General features: G+C 42.1%; 1 protein-coding gene across 1 annotated transcript in view; it reads right to left on the reverse strand.

Annotated features, from left to right (window-relative positions):
- Positions 1–22,247, reverse strand: part of LOC126240266 (chondroitin sulfate N-acetylgalactosaminyltransferase 2-like) — a 138,693-nt gene that overhangs the window by 60,564 nt on the left and 55,882 nt on the right. The window contains exon 4 of the mRNA XM_049947912.1: positions 18,266–18,412. Within this exon, the coding sequence (XP_049803869.1) occupies positions 18,266–18,412 (147 nt within the window). The remainder of the gene's footprint in view (positions 1–18,265; positions 18,413–22,247) is intronic.

Here is a 22,247-nt window from a genome sequence, read left to right on the forward strand (position 1 = left end):
AGCTTATCATCTAGTACAGTTCTGTGCGAACCATTGTAACCGATATTTGCAAACGAGGCTAATGAGCGCAACATTAGTACGCAGAGTTTTGAGTGATGAACTGAAGGAGATTCACGTGTCAGTCTGAAGGAAGTTGAAGGCTCGTCTTCATTCAGATCCGGATTTCACGTCCAAAATTATAAATGGATCTGAAACTTGCGTCTATAGGTATGATCCTGAGAGGAAAATTCAGAGTTCTCAATGGAAAACCAGTGAATCTCCTCGCCCTAAAAAGACGCATCAGATAAAATCAGATAAAATTGAATAGCAAAGTCACGCTCTTTTTTTGTATATTCCAAGGGGAACGACTGTAAAAAGCGAATCTTAAAAAGGAGCACTGCAACATTTGTGAAACGATGTGTGAAGGAAGAGATCAGAAAAATGGGGCAATGGCTTCTTTCTTGACCACGACGACGCGCTGTGTCACACATCGCATTTGATTCGCTTGTTTTTGGCCTGCAAAAGTTTTCTTGGTGCTCCACATCCACCTTGCTCACCAGACTTAGCTCCATTCGACTACTGGCTCTTCCTAGACCACATTTTGACATCATTGACACTGAGAAGACCACGACGGAGCAGCTGAACGCCCATGCCAAAGAAGCCTTCCAGAAGTTCAAAAATGGTTCAAATGGCTCTGAGCACTATGGTACTTAACATCCGAGGTCATCAGTCCCCTAGAACTTAGAACTACTTAAACCTAATTAAGCTAAGAACATCACACACATCCGTGCCCGAGGCAGGATTCGAACCTGCGACCGTAGAGGTCGCGCAGTTCCAGACTGAAGCACCTGGAACCGCTCGGCCACACCGGCCAGCTTTCCAGAAGTGCTTCCAGTCATGGCTTGAGCGTTGGGTAAGTACTTTTCTAGCCATATACAGTACTTCGAGAGAGATCAGATCAAATTCCATGTGAGCTCTTCACTTTGTTTCTAATAAAATTATTAAGTGTGTTTTTGATCACTCTTCGTACATTAAGTTGTGTGTAAATGTAAAATTATGCTTTCACACAAAATATTTTGAACATTGTAATTGTATAGCACATTGAGAGAATAGTTATTCTTTAGGAAGGTACCGAGAGGCCGATAGATGAAACGCCAACAAAGGTTTCTGGAGAGCGAGTTAGAGACTGATTGTTGCGTCGCAGGCGTGGGCGCGGGAGTGTTGAGCTCGTGGCCACCATTTTGATACTGTGCCTTAAATCGGCGTCACGCCTCCAGTGCCGGTGCCTACCGTGGGTGATGAAGCTAAAACAGACGTAAGACAGTGCTTCAGGTCGTGGAAAGACATACCGAAGATTAAACTTGAAAATACGATATGCAGACAATTACACCGAGTTGAATGCTTCCTATGAACAGTTCGGACTGTGAATTTATGGTAACTCCATTAACTTGTGCAGTGATAAACAGTAGACTATGATACCGGGACTGTTATGCAACGTGTTTAACAAGTGTACCGTTTGTGATCCACATGACGGATTGTGATATCCGAAGTGCTTCTAGCCGTAGTCTGATATAAAACTACAAAACTGAAACTGTGACTTCGAGGGGCGTTCAGTAAGTAATGCAACACATATTATTCTCGCTCAGTTTCGTTTTGGAAATTGCGGAATTTCTTGTGGGACATCGCGGAATATTCCCCCTTCAACCCATATAGTTTTATAAAGTACCGATAGGTGGCGGCACAGTACGTAGTTTTCAAAATGGCATCTGTAACGGAGTTGCGTTCCAAGCAGAGAGCTGTCATTGAGTGTCTTCTGGCGAAAACCCAGAGCGTCACAGTCGTTTGCAGAATGTCTGCGCAAACATTCCATTGAACAAAAGCATGACGAGTCGTTGTGCGAGGCGTCTGTCCTCATCACAGCAAGGTCGCGAAAACCTGTCAGACGTCCCGCATGTCGGCGGGCCGTACAGGGCCGTGACTCGCGTAACGTTGGAACGTGCGGACACTCTCATTCAAAGTGGTCGACGGACCATAAACACTTCGATGCACAACTGGACGTCTCCGCCGATACTGCTGACTCACTCGTCCACCGGTCCGGTTACTGAAAGGTGTGTGACCACTGGGTTTCCGCCATTTAACAGAAGAGCATAAAGAGCAACGAAGGCCGATTTTCGCAGAATTACTTGCGCTTTACAAGGCTGATCATGTCAATTTTTTGTCGAACACATTCACAGGCGATGAAACATGGGTTCATCACTTCGTACAATACGGCAACCCATGGAGTGGCGCAACAACTCCTCTCCTACGAAGAAAAAATTCAAAACCGTACCCACAGCCTGTGAAGTCATGTGACGGTCTTCTCGGACTCTGAAGGGGTTATCCTGTTTGACGTTCTCCCTCGTGGTGCACCGATCAACTCTGGAATGTACCGAGCTACCCTCAGGAAATTGAAGAAACGACTTCAGAGAGATCGTCGTCACAAAAATGCAAACGAACTTCTCCTTCTCCATGAGAACGCTGGAACTCGCTTAAGTGTGATCACCCGACAGGAGCTTACAAAGCTTCACTGGAGTGATCTTTCTCATCCACCCTACAACCCAGATGTCGCCCATTCCGACATCTGTTGGGCCCAATTAAGGATCCACTCAATGTGAGCCGGTACGTGGGTGATAGGGAGGTTATAAATGCAGCGAGATGTTGGCTCCGACGTGACCAGTACAATGGTACCATGCGGGCAGACAGCCCTCCCCAGTAAGTTTGTGTAAGGCCGTCAGATTGAACGTTGGTTTCGTTGCCAAAAGAGTGGGGAATAACATAGTGCATTGGAATCCTGAAGAGAACGAACCTGCTTCCAGAAAAATAAAATGTGTTATATTGGTTACTGAGCGCCCCTCGTACAAATTATTGACAAGTGCTTTGACGTTTTAAAAACGCCACATGTTTGCTGAGTGAAGCACGTCTGGTCTACATAGCCGACTGCAGATACTTTAATCAAGAGGTTAGTGTAAACATCACATTTTCATGCTGCATCCGCAAACGAGCGGTCATTGTCAAGAGGACAATTACGGCTGCAATTATAACGAGGATTACGTTCATCGAGTACAGACCGCAGCACGGGACGTCGACAAGCTCGTTTCATCTCGAGGAAAAATGTTGGAAAATTTTTTGTAGCAAAATTATCTTTTGTACTCAAGTTGCTTTAGGGTTTCTCATTGTTCCTACTTCTTCACGTAGGCGAACTCCAAATTTTTTTTAATCACTTCCTGTAGTTCTCAAAGCCTTAAAACGGAATAATTTAATTTTTTAGATAGTTTTCCATAACAAATACTGATTTTTGCAAATACTTTATCTTTCGACATTGCCTTCATGTGTACTGTCAATGCAAAACTTTTCAGTCTTTATTTTTATTCCGTTTTTACTGCATATAAATGTGTATTTTCCGTGTTTGTCAGTGTTACTCCTGCATTCTGTATACTTTTTTAAATTATATGTTTAAATTTCTCCTGTTTGAATGGAACTGTTAGTGAACTACACGCATTGTGTAACGTCCGCCGTTGGGTCAGATGGCTACAGCTAACCACTTAACACTGAATGTGCTTGCATTAGTGAGGTATTTAGATCGCGGGAAAAATTTGAACCTGGAAATTGTATTTCATTGCATTTGTTTACATATCAATATTCGTTATGCTATGGTACTGTAAGCCATTGTAAGGCCTTGCTTACTTGTTTGGTAAGTATTAACATCAAATTCAGTCCGAATGGGAGTAATATTTAATTAATTCTGGAAACAAATTTTCTTGGTTTTAGCTGCTCCAAAATTTACATACACGAGATCTTGCGTATATTTCATTAGAGAATTATCATGTTTCCTCAACATTTAATTAAAAGAGCATTGTGATTTTTAGTAGGGTGTTCCTGTCCCGTCGAAGGTCAGAGACGACCATAATGTTCTTCAAAAAATTGACATGACTGCGAAATTCAAACTCGAAAAAGTATTCAAAACCTTTAGTTTCTCAGGCAGTGCCCAACCCGGCTAGGCTACCCAGATACGACTCACCAACCACCTCCACAGCTTCCAAAACATCTCATATTCCACTGCTTACTGAAGCATTCATTCCGGAAGCAACCCTCTAGACTGTGACTAAACCATTTCGCCGTGGTACCCCTTATTCCAGGAGTACTATATCCGCAAATCGAGTATGACACCTTGTGTGAAATTGGGAAATTGAATAGAGGTACCGCCAGGAGCGATCTAGTGAGCTGCACCTGGATGACGCAGTCAGTAAGGGCAGTGATCTAGAAAGGCAATTTTCCGAGTTCAGCCTCGCCTCGGCACAAGACCTTGATCTATCAGTAATTTTCATACTGAAAGCTGGCTCAGTTGGCTGCATATACGACAGTAAACTTTTAATATTTTCATGACACTGTTGGTACTGCTTCAAACTTCAGAAGAGTAAATATCTGTTAAAACAAATAATCCCTAATACTATCGATCCACAGTATCTGATGAAATATGTTCGGACAAATATTATGGATATTAAAGAGGGTTTGTCCACCCTTCGCTTTGTTATTGCTTGGCTTCTTTTGGGGACACTTCAGTGAGGCGTATGAATGCCTGTGCGGAATGGTAATCCATTCCTTGGTATCGTACAGAGATGGCGTTGCCAGACCAAAATTGACAACGTGGATCGATATCACAGACATTAGCGAGGGCTCGCTGCAATCTGCAACGACGTATGGGAGGCACTCCTGAAGACCACGCCTTGCCTATCAGCTCTGCAGCACCCTTACGCACATCAAAAAAACCAGGATCAATGTGATAGTTGAAGCTTCAGATAAACTTGTAGTTGTAAGCATGTATCGAGTAGCGCTGATATCAATTATGATGGCAGCGCTGTGGTGGCTTCTTTGTTTTTTCGCACCAGGACGAGCGAAGGAGTGAGGTGGAGGCGTATAATCGTGTACTTGGTGTCAAGATGTTAAGGAATCGGGCTAAGAGAAGAAGTAAATTTTGTGCCTATAAAGGTGTTTGATGCTGTGTAATCATTCGCGTACCTCACGAGAAGTAACCCGCGGTTCGCGAAGTCAAAAAACACAAGAACAATCGCGAGAACATGATTAGATGCTCGCGAGCATCTCATCCGCGCTGGTAAATGAAACTTGTATTACCTACATTGCCACGGACGCCGCATCTGGATTGCAGTGTGGGATGATGTATTGCGGTGTAGTGTTACTGTATGTATCAGTGTATCAACATATTTGCTATTTTTTGAAGCGCGTAACAGTGCAGACCTGTGTAGTGCATGTGTTAAAAAAATAGATCAATGGATTATACTAGGCTGAACATAAATTTGAGTAATTGGCGCTCCTTTATTCTCCTTGTCAGTTATCGTTTATTACAGCAATACTCAAGGTGCTGTTCCTAGATTACAAGGGAAGAAGCGAATGACGATTGGGTTTACGAGGTGAGTGGGTACAATTAGCAAAATCAGACGGAACTATAACCCCACCCTATCCCATTCGCTTTCATAGTGTTGCTAATGTTGGACATTGTACCTCAAGAGAACAGTTTGTTAATTAGTGCTTCAAGTGATGCTTTGCTAGTCCATGACAGATGTAAATTATCCACGTCTCTTGTGGAAAAGACGTGTGTCAAAGTTAAGTAAATCTTTTATTCATTTATTTTATAATGTGAACCAACATCTCACGTGCTGTAGTATGACGAGCCTTCCCCCCAGAGCAATCAAAGAGCCCACATTGCGGCGAGACGAAAGTAGTTTCGCCTGGTCACAACACATTCTTCCTCAAGAGCCAGAACCAGAGACGGTACTGATGTTGGACCCATGTGTCTGGAGCAGAGTCGACATTCTAACCCATCCCAAAGACGTTCGGGACCCTGGTCAGGCCAGTCCATTTCAGGAATGTTATTGTCCACAAACCACTGCCTCACAAACGCTGCTTTGTGACAGGGTGCGCTTTATTCTGAAACAAGCAGTTACCGACTCATAACTGTTTCTCTACTGTAAAAGGTACACAATACTGCAAAATGTATTCATGTCCTTTCTTTAACACAATAACGGGACCACATTCTAAACATACTGTAAACACCACCTCCTCCATACGTCCCTGTTGGAACTACACATGACGGCAGGAAACGGTCTCCAAGCATTTTCAAGCCTAAACACTTCCATCGGTTGCCACAGGCTACAGCGTGATTCATCACCCAAAAGCACTCGTTTGCAGTCATAGACTGTCCCGTTGCGTCGATCTGTACATAACCTCAAGCGTCGCATTCCACTGACTACAGAAATTTACGACTTACGATGACCATTGCAGTAGATTCAGTCCCTACGCAAAGCCAATGTGCTATCTCGAGTGCTGGCAGAACTTAGGAACTAATAAGTGAATTCCTCTGCTGATTTCATGCTATTTTTTTACAACAACCCTATCACATTTCGTCGGTCCATGTGCGTAAGTAGATGAAGTCACCTTGCTCTTAGTTTGGGTGTGATTGTTCCTTCACGTTTCCTTTCCACAGACATATCACCGGCAGTCAACTTGGGAAGTTATAGGATGGTTAAAGTGCCCCTGATAGATATATTACTCAGGTGACAGTCACTCAGCTCACCTAATTGACCAATTCTGCTATCACTGCATCTCTACTGACAACGCAATATTCCACGCCTCCTTTTATACTGGTAGCTCCATAGCTCGTGACATCTAGTGGTCAATCTCGCATAACATAGGAGTGTCCGGACACTTCTGTTCAGATAGAGTACCGTATTTTACGAACCACGAGGGTTGGAACTTATTCACAACCGATACAAAAGAGTTACGTGTTTGCACCTGTTACTGTCCTTCAAAGTAGTCACCAGCGTTGTGTAGAACCCGTTGCCAGCGATTTGGAAGGCGTAGTGTACTCTTAGCAGAGCCTGTTCTGTTGATGGTGCGAATGGAGCGCTATGAAGTTATTGTGATTCTCGTGTACGCCTGTGATGGTGTTATCCTAACGCATTACCTTTATCGACGGCAGACCGTCAATGCACAGTATTACTGTTTGTTTTTGGAGCATCACCTGCAACCAGCTTTGCGAAAGAAGCGGCGACACCTTCTGCGCAACCCGCCCACCATTTTGCACGACAATGCGCGGGCGCGTACAGCGCAAGCTGTGGCTGCTCTGTTCGGTCGATGGGACTGGGAAGTACTGTACCATCCACCATACTCCCCGGACTTAAGTCCTTGTGACTTTTATTTGATTCCGAAGATGAAGGAACCACTTCGTGGCATTCGCTTCAGAACTGTTCCAGAGATTCAACAGGCAGTAGACCGCTCCATTCGCACCATCAACAGAACAGGCTCTGCTAACAGTATATTACGTTACATCACGTTTATCGTTTTCCATGGTTCCCTTGGAGAGGAGTCTCTGGGATGTGGAAAGAGTCAAAAGTGTTTTTTTTTTCAACCCTCGTATAAGAAACTACGATCTATAAGACGCACCTTAATTTTCAATCAGTTTTTTTAAATAACATTTTTACTATTTTTATTATTAGATTGCAAAGCTAGAGCAAAAAATTCTTAGTTCATAAAACCAAAGTGACCTTTAAAATGCCTGAAAATTGTCAACTGACCTTTCTTTTTCTTCTTCTTCTTCTTTTTCTTCTTCTTCTTCCTCTTCGTCGTCATCGTTGTCCTCCTCTTATATAAGACGGTCTTCACTGCCATCGAGAGCGTTATTTATGCCGCATTTCTTGAAAGATTTAACAACAATGTCGTCTCTCACTCTAGACCACGACTGTTTAATGCACTGACACACGTGTTTGATTGTAGGTTGCTTACAAGCTCTCTTTGGCTTGGATTCATGTTGTTCATCCATCATCCATTAGGTCCATTCCTCTCTCATATGCACTTTACATGGTTTATCTATCGAGACGTCAGGCGGTTGCAAATGTGAAGTAAGTTCTCCCGGAATATTAGCAAGCTCTGTATTTCCGTGTCTCAATTTCTCTTTCACAGAATTTTTCAAATGACTACTAGATTGTTCTAGCACAAGAAGAGAATTGTTCTTCAATAAAGCACCTTTCCTTCTCCCCCACACTCTGTTCATCCTTAATTTCATATCAGCCTCGTCCATCCAACCCTTCTTATGTACGTGAAGAATAACACCTGGTGATATTTCAGAATGTTTTGGCATTGTTTTGCGCTTGAAAATGATCATTCGATTAAGTTTAGTACCGTCAGCACAACATGAAAGGACAATAGTGTAGTGACGTTTTTCAAAAATGGTTCAAATGGCTCTGAGCACTATGTGACTTAACTTCTGAGGTCATTAGTCGCCTAGAACTTAGAACTAATTAAACCTAACTATCCTAAGGACATCACACACATCCATGCCCGAGGCAGGATTCGAACCTGCGACCGTAACAGTCGCTCGGTTCCAGACTGCAGCGCCTAGAACCGCACGGCCACTCCGGCCAGCTGACGTTTTTCAAGTCCACTTTTTTTATAATACAATTTTGGCACCTTTTATGGCAAAAGTTCTGTTACTCGACACATCAAATGTCAGAGAAGTTTCGCCCATATTCGCCATTTGGTGTAGTCCCACACTTGTTTCCTTTCGATGTTGAATAATAAAGCGATGGAAACATGTTTTCTCTTCATGCTCTCGTGCCATTTCTGAGATATTTTGGTTTTGGTTCCCATGCTGAGCCCATGATGCCTCGTAGACCTATGGCAGCAACCAACACCGAACTTAAAGTCTGTTAAGTTCCACTACAGCACTTGTTTACGAGTGTGTATTTGAATCGTTTTGTATTAATTCCACTGTCATTTTGAGGTGTTCCTGAATCCATTTCAATATGTCATCTTCTAGTTTTGTCAGTTTTCCATTCAGTCTCCTATTAGCGCATTTAGTGTTCCTCATTTGTTTCAGTTTTTCTTTACTAACTCCCAAATCTCAAATGGGTATTTCTGTTGGTCGAGGGCCGAAATGCCGCCCAGCTGCTCTCTTTCCGTGTCCTTCTGCATATGCTATTAGTTTCAATTTATAGCCCGCGTCATATGAATACCTTTTATTTTTTTTCATTACGAACTAGCTAGTAAAAAATCACTTTAAATTCAACCTCATTGGCACCGTACACTGCATTGACGTATCATAAATAAACGGTGTTCTGGGGTTGTGCTGGAGGGGTGGGAGGGAGACAATGGTAGCAACCTTGTGAATCCCCCCAACTCATGTTGGTCCCATCAGTGCACTGCTGCTGCCAGTTTAATCCAGTGTTGCGGATAGAGATAAGTTTCCGCGCAGCATCGAATATATGGCCATTTTTAAGACTGGCGGGTAGGACTTGGAAGAGCAGTTGAACGGAATGGACAGTGCCTTGAGAGAAGGGTATAAGATGAACATCAACAAAAGCAAAACGAGGATAATGGAATGTAGTCGAATTAAGTCGGGTGATGCTGAGGGATTAGATTAGGATATGAGACACTTAAAGTAGTAAAGGAGTTTTGCTATTTGCGGAGCAAAATAACTGATGATGGTCGAAGTAGAGAGGATATAAAATGTAGACTGGCAATGGCAAGGAAAGCGTTTCTGAAGAAGAGAAATTTGTTAACATCGAGTATAGATTTAAGTGTCAGGAAGTCTTTTCTGAAAGTATTTGTATGGAGTGTAGCCATGTATGGAAGTGAAACATGGACGATAACCAGTTTGGACAAGAAGAGAATAGAAGCTTTCGAAATGTGGTGCTACAGAAGAATGCTGAAGATTAGATGGATAGATCACGTAACTAATGAGGAGGTATTGAATAGAATTGTGGAGAAGAGGAGTTCGTGGCACACCTTGACTAGAAGAAGCAATCGGTTGGTAGGACATGTTCTGAGGCATCAAGGGATCACCAGTTTAGTATTGGAGGGCAGCGTGGAGGGTAAAAACGTAGAGGGAGACCAAGAGATAAATACACTAAGCAGATTCAGAAGGAAGTAGGTTGTAGTAGGTACTGGGAGATGAAGAAGCTTGCACAGGATAGAGTAGCATGGAGAGCTGCATCAAACCAGTCTCAGGACTGAAGACCACAACAACAACAACGGGAATTATAAATGAAACACGTCATTACTACATTAATTTCGAGTATAAGACGCACCTGAATTTAGGAGTCAATTTTTCGAAGAAAAAGTGTGTCTTATAATATACGATACCTCAAGCAGGAATCGCTTGGGGCCCAGGACACGTATGCTACTTTTGTTTTTCTCTGATGAGGGAGTTCACGGATGAGATATCTGCTCCGTCACTGGAAACGGTCTTTGTGTGTAAACAAGCAATTGTCTCATGATTGCGTATCATAAAAAACCTATTTCGGATGCATTACATCGGCTGCACTGTGGGTTGTAGAGTTAGTAATGAAAACCTTCAGTATTTTTGTGCATGTTCCAAAAGGCCTAAAGTCTACCTCTTACGTAGTAGGAGTGAGTAAATGGCGAGTTTTCCGCCGATACGATCTTATTATAGCTACATACGTGTCGTAGCCCACTTCACGGCAACCATGTGGGGCTATGTTGTGGAACTACTACACATTATGCAGGCGCAGTATCCTCCTAAATCGCCGCTATAACTTCTGTTAATTATAGTCAAGATTAAAGCCGCAGTTTGCCTGTATTATGGCCGTGGAATTTGGCCCCGGACTTGAGGCTTAACGTGTACAACAGCCAGTTGACAATTCAATCCTTTTTCTGGTCCACAAGGACGTCGTTACTTCCCTTGTTCTTTCTTTATAGCATATTATACTCTCTCGGTGTGTTTTGTTCAGTTCCTTTTGTAATTGGTGAACATATGAGTTTACGAGGGTTGTATCCTCGTTACCCTTGGTCATCCATTATGCACTTTCACCTATTGGTTACGATCAACATCTGATTGGATACCTAATTTTTTTTGGCTTCTTTATATCATTAAAAATTTACTAAAAACTATGCTTACAGATTTCGCACACCCTCTCTAGACACTTCCGTAATCTTCATCCTATCTTTGCCATAGTCACAATCTCTTCTCTTCTCTTTGTAACAGACTAAAACGTACACATTGCACACGCAGGTACATGGAAATGTTTTCTTGAAGGTACATTCGTCGATGTATGATTCCACGAAGTACAAACGAGACAAAGCACAGAATGTCCATTGCACACAGGTCCGACAGTAAAGGTTTTCAGTTGCAGGCAGTTATTCCATTAGTAAACTGATATTAAAGTTAAAGTCAAGACTCTCCAATTAATAAACTCAGTGCGGTCGAATAAGACATATTTCTAGTAAAATTACAATCTAAATTACATATATTTTAATGATTTTCCTGTAAGACTGATTAATTCGAATAAAAATCAGGGATATGACCCGTCTTCGGTCCCGGGTTCGATCCCCGCCACTGCCTAAATTTTGATAAATAATCAGCATTGGCGGCCGAAGACTTCCGGCATAAGAAGTCAGCCTCATTCTGCCAACGGCCTTGTCAAAGAGGGCGGAGGAGCGGATAGAGGTTCAGGGCACTCTCTTGTCCTAGGGGTGGGAAATTGCCCGTAAAGGCGGAAGAATCAGCAATGATCAACGACATGAGGATGCAGAAGGCAATGGAAACCACTGCATTAAAGACACGTAACGTGTATCCACAGGACATGTGGCCTGTAATTGAAGGAGTGTCATGATGATCTCTCCATTGGCAAAAGATTCCGGAATAGTCAAAAATGTTTCAAATGGCTCTGAGCACTATGGGACTTAACAGCTATGGTCATCAGTCCCCTAGAACTTAGAACTACTTAAACCTAACTAACCTAAGGACATCACACAACACCCAGAATAGTCATCCGTTCGGATCTCTGGGAGGGGACTGCCAAGGAGGAGGTTACCATGAGAAAAAGATTGAATAATCAACGAAAGGATAACGTTCTACGAGTCGGGGCGTGGAATGTCAGAAGCTTGAACCCGGTAGGGAAACTAGAAAATCTGAAAAGGGAAATGCAAAGGCCCAATCTAGATATAGTAGGGGTCAGTGAAGTGAAGTGGAAGGAAGACAAGGATATCTGGTCAGATGAGTATCGGGTAATATCAACATCAGCAGAAAATGGTATAACAGTTGTAGGATTCGTTATGAATACGAAGGTAGGGCAGAGGGTGTGTTACTGTGAACAGTTCAGTGACCGGGTTGCTCTAATCAGAATCGACAGCAGACCAACACCGACAACGATAGTTCAGGTATACATGCCGACGTCGCAAGCTGAAGATGAACAGATAGAGAAAGTGTATGAGGATATTGAAAGGGTAATGCAGTATGTAAAGGGGGACGAAAATCTAATAGTCATGGGCGAATGAAATGCAGTTGTAGGGGAAGGAGTAGAAGAAAAGGTTACAGGAGAATATGGGCTTGGGACAAGGAATGAAAGAGGAGAAAGACTAATTGAGTTCTGTAAAAGGTTTCAGCTAGTAATAGCGAATACCCTGTTCAAGAATCACAAGAAGAGGAGGTATACTTGGAAAAGGCCGGGAGATACGGGAAGATTTCAATTAGATTACATCATGGTCAGACAGAGATTCCGAAATCAGATACTGGATTGTAAGGCGTACCCAGGAGCAGATATAGACTCAGATCACAATATAGTAGTGATGAAGAGTAGGCTGAAGTTCAAGACATTAGTCAGGAAGAATCAATACGCAAAGAAGTGGGATACGGAAGTACTAAGGAATGACGAGATACGTTTGAAGTTCTATAACGCTATAGATACAGCAATGAGGAATAGCGCAGTAGGTAGTACAGTTGAAGAGGAATGGACATCTCTAAAAACGGCCATCACAGAAGTTGGGAAGGAAAACATAGGGACAAAGAAGGTAGCTGCGAAGAAACCATTGGTAACAGAAGAAATACTTCAGTTGATTGATGAAAGGAGGAAGTACAAACATGTTCCGGGAAAATCAGGAATACAGAAATACAAGTCGCTGAGGAATGAAATAAATAGGAAGTGCAAGGAAGCTAAGACGAAATGGCTGCAGGAAAAATGTGAAGACATCGAAAAAGATATGATTGTCAGAAGGACAGACTCAGCACATAGGAAAGTCAAAACAACCTTTGGTGACATTAAAAGCAACGGTGGTAACATTAAGAGTGCAACGGGAATTCCACTGTTAAATGCAGAGGAGAGAGCAGATAGATGGAAAGAATACATTGAAAGCCTCTATGAGGGTGAAGATTTGTCTGATGTGATAGAAGAAGAAACAGGAGTCGATTTAGAAGAGATAGGGGATCCAGAATTAGAATCGGAATTTAAAAGAGCTTTGGAGGACTTACGGTCAAATAAGGCAGAAGGGATAGATAACATTCCATCAGAATTTCTAAAATCATTGGGGGAAGTGGCAACAAAACGACTATTCACGTTGGTGTGTAGAATATATGAGTCTGGCGACATACCATCTGACTTTCGGAAAAGCATCATCCACACAATTCCGAAGACGGCAAGAGCTGACAAGTGCGAGAATTATCGCACAATCAGCTTAACAGCTCATGCATCGAAGCCGCTTACAAGAATAATATACAGAAGAATGGAAAAGAAAATTGAGAATGCGCTGGGTGACGATCAGTTTGGCTTTAGGAAAAGTAAAGGGACAAGAGAGGCAATTCTGACGTTACGGCTAATAATGGAAGCAAGGCTAAAGAAAAATCAAGACACATTCATAGGATTTGTCGACCTGGAAAAAGCGTTCGACAATATAAAATGGTGCAAGCTGTTCGAGATTCTGAAAAAAGTAGGGGTAAGCTATAGGGAGAGACGGGTCATATACAATATGTACAACAACCAAGAGAGAATAATAAGAGTGGACTATCAAGAACGAAGTGCTCGTATTAAGAAGGGTGTAAGACAAGGCTGTAGTCTTTCGCCCCTACTCTTCAATCTGTACATCGAGGAAGCAATGATGGAGATAAAAGAAAGGTTCAGGGGTGGAATTAAAATACAAGGTGAAAGGATATCAATGATACGATTCGCTGATGGCATTGCTATCCTGAGTGAAAGTGAAGAAGAATTAAATGATCTGCTGAACGGAATGAACAGTCTAATGAGTACACAGTATGGTTTGAGAGTAAATCGCAGAAAGACGAAGGTAATGAGAAGTAGTAGAAATGAGAACAGCGAGAAACTTAACATCAGGATTGATGGTCACGAAGTCAATGAAGTTAAGGAATTCTGCTACCTAGGCAGTAAAATAACCAATGACGGACGGAGCAAGGAGGACATCAAAAGCAGACTCGCTATGGCAAAAAAGGCATTTCTGGCCAAGAGAAGTCTACTAATATCAAATACCGGCCTTAATTTGAGGAAGAAATTTCTGAGGATGTACGTCTGGAGTACAGCATTGTATGGTAGTGAAACATGGACTGTGGGAAAACCGGAACAGAAGAGAATCGAAGCATTTGAGATGTGGTGCTATAGACGAATGTTGAAAATTAGGTGGACTGATAAGGTAAGGAATGAGGAGTTTCTACGCAGAATCGGAGAGGAAAGGAATATGTGGAAAACACTGAAAAGGAGAAGGGACAGGATGATAGGACATCTGCTAAGACATGAGGGAATGACTTCCATGGTACTAGAGCGAGCTGTAGAGGGCAAAAACTGTAGAGGAAGACAGAGATTGGAATACGTCAAGCAAATAATTGAGGACGTAGCTTACAAGTGCTACTCTGAGATGAAGAGGTTAGCACAGGAAAGGAATTCGTGGCGGGCCGCATCAAACCAGTCAGTAGACTGATGACAAAAAAAAAAAAAAAACAGGACAGTCACCTAAAATCATTACCCTATATAGGCTACAAAGATTTACATAAGCAAGGGGGACGATGCGACTTCAAAAAGAACTTATACATTGCTATTGACAGGTCAAGTTACTTGCATTACGCTTCATAGTGACAAAGATGCATGATAGTAATTTTCAATACAGTAGCAAGGTTTGTGCAAACAACGGTAGCAACGTTCTACCGTTTCTTCAATTCCTCGACGATAGAAATCCAATCCTCGCTACGCGGCCATTCTACTACCACTGTATAAACTCCTCATCGTCGTAAGACATGGGATTTGTGCGAATCAGTTCCTCGACGGTCGGGATATTGCTGTCTATTTTCGATGTCGGTGTCCTTCCTTTCCGATTAGCATTACCCACGTCTGGTGAATTTGGTCACGTTGTTTCATCACGGTTGGACTCGACATTTAGTCCATACGCCACCAGAATTCCGCAGTAAATCTCCGTTCGATTTGGACGCTTTGCTCAGAATAATCATACTGCCTCGTGTCCTTCAACATTGGGGTACGTTTGTAACAATAACGACTCTGTACTATTGTACATATAAGTAATTATTTTCATCTGATTTTACGATAAACTTGTGTGATTGATGTTCTGCTTTCATTTCTTTTTGTTTCATGCTATTATGTTAAGAAAACTGTAAATAAGTTTCAATGTGAATATTAATGTTTGTCAAATGTCAAGTAATATTGTAATAGAATTGAAATGTAACAAATGTTGAAACTGTTGTAAGATGTTTAAAATTGTAATTGTGTGTCTGGTTCATACGTAGGCAATGTGTTAGCATATGTAGGATTCAAAACCTCGGGTGAATACCCGGTCTGTCAGGGAGCGGTAAAAGGTGGATGGCAGGCGACCGCGGGAAAATGCACGCGGGCACTGCACGGCACAACGGGCTCAGCAGTAGTTGGAGTTTGGCACTGGTTTGAGCAACACCTTCTGGAGCGAGGCGGCTCTCCTGGAAGACATAGCTTCACTGAGCCTCGGGTATGTCTTTCCAACGCCCACACAGCATGGCAAAATTCCATAGGCACTGAATGGAAAAGTATTGCGACGCTGAGAAGAATTAAAGAGCCGATACGTCAACAGCCATAGCTGTGGTTGTATGTGTGCTCTGTGACTCGCCATCTTGCCGCCCGCCAACTGCCGTATCGATACTAGCAGGTTGAAACCTTTAGTATTGTATTCGTATGGATCAGAGAGTGAACTGTGTTTGTTTGGTGCAGTAATAACTTAAATTTTACCAGAACTTTTCCATAATTTAACTATCCTCACAACTAACCTAGACAGGGATCTTTCCAAACGTCGTGCAATCCGAGTGCCCCGAAATGAAAATTAAAAATTGTGTTAATAATAATTATTTGCAGAACTAGCTATATTAGACTGGCGTTTAAAGAAATGTTTTGTTAATGAACCAGTAAATGAATAGCGAAGGCCTAACGAAGTCGAAAGATAACTTTAGTACTGATATAGTAATGAAGTTTATTATTTCGAGACAGATTTAAAGGCATTTAAATGAGCTGTAAATAAGATGAAAAGAGTAGTAAATTATATACTGGAAATCTTGAATGAATAATAAATTCAGTAATCATTTTTTTTAAATACGTCGATCATAACAGTTTCGGGGTCCACCCTTCATTCATGTGAATTCTGAAGTGTTCTAAATTGCTTTGATCAGAAAAAGTTAAAGTCAATTTAAAAGTCAAAATTTATCAGTTTTATCTTTACCAAAATTGACATTTTGTGTGTGGCATGAAAGTACAATTTCTAGGGTAACCTATGCCCGATTTTAATCAGATTAATAGACAGTATAAAGTTTTGTAGTAAACATTATAGTGTAGTGTTATGTATTTATGATTTTCCATATCAGTGCTGAACGTGAAACTATCAGTTCAATAGATTTTCTGGTTCTAAAATTCTACTATACTATGCAGTGTTACAACTTGTTGTTTTGCATGAATATATACCAACTTGTACAGGGAAGAAACTCAGTTATCACTAATTAGGCTGGCGACCGTATTATTGTCACATTGGTAGCATCTTCTGGTTTGCTTTTGATCCATCCTGACGTGTGATTGCATTTCGAACTTACTTGACGGATCATTGTCATTACAGAGTGGATATAAGTCTGATTTGCCACCCTTCAGGTGCACGCGGTCGGTATCTATGCGAAAATCCTTTGTCATAAGGTGAATCCCACTCACATACCATGTTTCTGTTGTGGTCTTCAGTCCTGAGACTGGTTTGATGCAGCTCTCCATGCTACTCTATCCTGTGCAAGCTTCTTCATCTCCCAGTATCCACTGCAACCTACATCCTTCTGAATCTGCTTGGTGTATTCATCTCTTGGTCTCCCTCTACGTTTTTTACCCTCCACGCTGCCCTCCAATACTAAATTGGTGATCCCGTGATGCCTCAGAACATGTCCTACCAACCGATCCCTTCTTCTAGTCAAGTTGTGCCACAAACTTCTCTTCTCCCCAATCCTATTCAACACCTCCTCATTAGTTATGCGATCTACCCATCTAATCTTCAGCATTCTTCTGTAGCACCACATTTCGAAAGCTTCTATTCTCTTCTTGTCTAAACTATTTATCGTCCATGTTTCACTTCCATACATGGATACACTCCATACAAATACTTTCAGAAACGACTTCCTGACACTTAAATCTAAACTCGATGTTAACAAATTTCTCTTCTTCAGAAACGCTTTCCTTGCCATTGCCAGTCTACATTTTATATCCTCTCTACTTCGATCATCATCAGTTATTTTTCTCCCCAAAGCTCAAAACTCCTTTACTACTTTAAGTGTCTCATTTCCTAATCTAATACCCTCAGCATCACCCGATTTAATTCGACTACATTCCAATATCCTCGTTTTGCTTTTGTTGATGTTCACCTTATACCCTCCTTTCAAGACACTATCCATTCCATTCAACTGCTCTTCCAAGTTCTATGCTGTCTCTGACAGAATTACAATGTCATCGGCGAACCTTAAAGTTTTTATTTCTTCTCCATGGATTTTAATTCCAACTCCGAATTTTTCTTTTGTTTCCTTCACCGCTTGCTCAATATACAGATTGAATAACATCACTCCCTTCCCAACCACTGCTTCCCTTTCATGGCCCTCAACTCTTATAACTGCCATTTGGTTTCTGTACAAATTGTAAATAGCCTTTCGCTCGCTATATTTTACCCCTGCCACCATAGCACAGGCTTTAACGAGTACTGTGTCAGGGATTACACGTTTACAGTGCCGCGCCATTTCACTCGCACACTGCGATGCGCAGCAGGTGTCTGCGGGAAACCCAGAATGTGTACTCTCTTTTGATAACGAGATTCTCTTTTTTGCGAAGTGGTCTTAGAGTGAGACGACATACGTAACTTACTTTTTGGAGTCCCCTCAGAACAGAAGCCACACAGTCAATATTAGACCGGGCTCCAGGTGTTGTGCAGGTGTTCTGCTCACCTGTGAGCACCTGCAGGCGCCTCTCCAGGTCCCGCACCTGCGCCGTCAGCCGCCGGACCTCCCCCTCCGCCTCCGCCCGCCCCCCTCTGTCTGCAGGGGGCGCCAGCTGCGGCTGCTGCTGCTGCCGCTGAGGGGCTGACCACGCGCCTGCACAACAGAGCACGCCAGAAGGTAAAAGTCGCCTGCCGACATCATCTTCATCAGAACTGAACCTCTTCTCTTAATGTGGATCAACTTTTTTATTCCTATGCAAGAAGTCTTAAGGGGACCACACCGTGGTTGGGGTCGAAAAAAATCGATTTTCGTTTTCAATCATATTTCGATAGATTAAGGTTTTATTTAAGTAGTCTGAAAAGGATTTTTTCGAGCATTTAAAGAGCATTTTCCTACCACGTGTGTTTATGTGTCACGCCCACTTTCTTGTCACCCACTTTTCTGCGTATATTTTAGATCTTTATATCCCCTGCATTGCACGGTAGAGATTTTTTTTACTTCCCGAGTGTGTTGGCTATCCTTGGAATGCAACGGTCGGTACTCTTTTGTTTCTGCTGTTTGTAAACAACACGTTTTCAAACATGTGGTTAGTTTTGTTCAAGTGTGATTGCGAGTAGTCGTTATACTTAAGTTTGCAGTGCTTATTTACGTGTGTTTTGTTGTGTTTATTGAAGATGACGAAACGTAAAGTCATTTTCAAGAAACGACAATTTAGAGGAAACAAGTTTAGAAAGCTTTCTGTACAAGAGGTTATGTCGCCTGGCAACCATGTTCTAATTGTAATTAAGGCATACAACAGTGTGGTGAACTCTAAGCCATATGGGGATGCCATTATTGGCAAAATAGAATGTGTAGGCTATGTTCAAAAAAGTTTGGGAACAAGGCTGAGAAAACTAACTGTTGATATGAGACGAAAAAATTTGAAAATGGAAATTTGTTGACCGGACAGGATCGGTTAACTAAAACAGAAATAGAAAACTTGCAGGTATACTATGGGCAGCAATTAGCAGAAATAAAGAAAATCTGGAGGCAATGAAGAGAGATGTTTGGGCCATGTACTTCCATAAGTCCTCTACTGATGGTAAGCCATGTCATGGATTGTGTCCATCAGGCGAAAATTCGTGGTGCAAATACAATAGGGCTCAGGCAACTGGAGAATCTTATTCTCACCAGCATTCTCTTCCAGCTGCTGTTATTACAGGAATTAAACCTATTTTCAGAGACTTGGGTCGTACTGACCTTCTAAGGAAACGTCTGCATGGGCAGACACACAACCCAAATGAATGTTTCAACAGCACAATTTGGAACCTCCTTCCTAATATTGCATTTGTAGGCTTGCATACAATGAAACTAGGAGTTCATGATGCTATTATTACATTCAGTTGCGGTAATATTGGAAAGTGTTGGGTACTGAAAAAGCTGGGAATTAATCCTGCTGAAAATATGATCATTGGGCTGCAACATTGCGATAAAATAAGGATAGCAGATGCAGACAAGTCTGCAACTAATATAGCCAAGAAAGCAAGGCAAACATCCAGGAAGGTGAAAACGAAGCTGGACGACCTGCTAGAGGCCAAAGAAGGGCAGTTTTAATTAACTGTAAGAAACAAATTTGAAAAGTTTTTTCTTTAATGTCAATTTACCGCAAACTAAAATTTTCAGTACATTTTCCCCATTATATCATAAACTATCGTAGATAAATGAATGAAATTTTCAGAGACTCTGCATAACAATCCACCTCTGGTACTACATTCATTAATATTCCCAGATTAGGAAGTCCACAAAAAATATTTTCTGTAGAAAAAATTTAATATTATTGTTAATAAATTTAAAAAAGTATTTTTTTAAAAACTATAAAATGGATAAAGCAGATTTTGGTATAGTTGACTCTATTAGCATCATGTAACATACAGTAATAGTATTAAGGTCCTGCATCAAATAGTTTTTTTCAGAAAAGGGTTTTGCCTAAATTAACATGGCTTAGATAGGTAGGGTGTGGTCCCCTTACTGCCCATACTGAGAATATGATTCAGTGTTTTACGGAGAAATTTTCAGCCACACATCAACACATCATGTCATTAATGATTATAAGTAATGTTTCTCCTGTATTTTGTGAATACTTCATCAGTATTCATATTGACTCTTGAGTCTGTGCTGAACAGTGCCGTCAATGCGAACAAGATGTGACCGAGACGTGTAACCAATGGCACCCCATACCATCACGCCGTGTGATACGCCAGTATGGCGATGACGAAAACACGCTTCCAATGTGCGTTCACCTCGATGTCGCCAAACACGGATGCGATCATCATCATGCTGTAAACAGAACCTGGATTCATCCGAAAAAATGACATTTTGCCCTTCTTGCAGCCAGGTTCTTCGTTGAGTACACCATCGCAGGCGCTCCTGTCTGTGATGCAGCGTCAAGGGTAACCACAACCATCGTCTCCGAGCTGATAGTTCCATGCTGCTGCAAACGTCGAACTCTTCGTGCAGATGGTTGTTGTCTTGCAAATTTCCGCTTCTGTTGACTCAGGGATCGAGAGGTGGCTGCACGATCCGTTACAGCCATGCGGATAAGATGCTTGTCATCTCGACTGCTAGTGATACGAGGCCGTTGAGAACCAGCACGACGTTCCGTATTACCCTCCTGAACCCACCGATTCCATATTCTGCTAACAGTCATTGGATCTCGACCAATGCGAGCAGCAATGTCGCGATACGATAAACCGCAATCGCGATAGGCCACAATCCGACTTTTATGAAAGTCGGAAACGTGATGGTTCGCATTTCTCCTCCGTACACGAGGCATCACACCAACGTTTCACTTGGCAACGCCGGTCAACTGCTGTTTGTGTATGAGAAATCGGTTGGAAACTTTCCTCATGTCAGCACGTTCTAGGTGTCGCCATCGGCGCCAACCTTGTGTGAATGCTCTGAAAAGCTAATCATTTGCATATCACAGCATCTTCTTCCTGTCGGTTAAATTTCGCGTCTGTAGCACGTCATCTTCGTGGTGTAGCAATTTTAATGGCCAGTAGTGTATAAAGCAGCATGTATGTATCTATGTCCAGAAACTCCTAAACCCCTGGATCGTTGTCAACCGAATCATCAAACTACACGCTCTGGGGCTTATAATGTTACAGCGCCAACAGCAGCAGAGATACGAACAAGAGCGCGTTTTTCTCAACATCTGCCGTATAGGCTGCTCTGCACAACACATGTATTATGCGAGAATAGTATCGGTCTGCGTTATAGATCTGCTTTGGAGGCAACCTATACGTCAGGGGTAAGAAGGGGTTCCCAGCCCCTGAGATGTAAGCAGCGCTGCGCCACAGGCTTGTTGTGTTGAAGTAATATTGGTCTGCTTCATCGAGCTTTTTTGCTGGGGCTACGTGTGCAGATGGGCATGAGTGGGGCAGGTTCACATAGGGAGGAGGAGAGATGGACGGAGGGAGTGAGAGGAGGACATGACGAGACAGAGATAGTGGGGTGGAGGTGATTGACAGAATTTGGAGGATGATGTGAACAGAGAAGCAGGGGGGAAGGAAAAGTCGACACAGAGACGCGGAGGAGAAGATGTGTACAATATTTGTGCTGAACGTATAAATGCAGGTTAAGTTGGGGTGGGGGAAAGGCTAGTTATTTAATAAAGTAACATGTTTTGCAGTACAAATTTCATCTTCAGACTGCAGTGGCGATAAAAGACATTGAACAGAAGTACATATAAATATTGAAGTACTTATTTACAGTCTTCACGTGTGCTGTGACCATCCTGTGGAGAAAAAGAAAAATAGCATAATATGATCGTCTGTCGATCTGCTGACCCCATAATAAAAATTTTCCTACAATCACTCATTTTGTTCATATCTTTTGGTATGTTAAGTTATATTCATTGATATGTATCCTTGGATTCTGTTAACACTCTTAATAAATTTAGAAAGGACACATAAAACACGTCAACTCTACTGTATAGCAGAAACAAGAT

The sequence above is a fragment of the Schistocerca nitens genome, chromosome 1 (assembly GCF_023898315.1).
Source record: "Schistocerca nitens isolate TAMUIC-IGC-003100 chromosome 1, iqSchNite1.1, whole genome shotgun sequence".
Taxonomy (NCBI): domain Eukaryota; kingdom Metazoa; phylum Arthropoda; class Insecta; order Orthoptera; family Acrididae; genus Schistocerca; species Schistocerca nitens.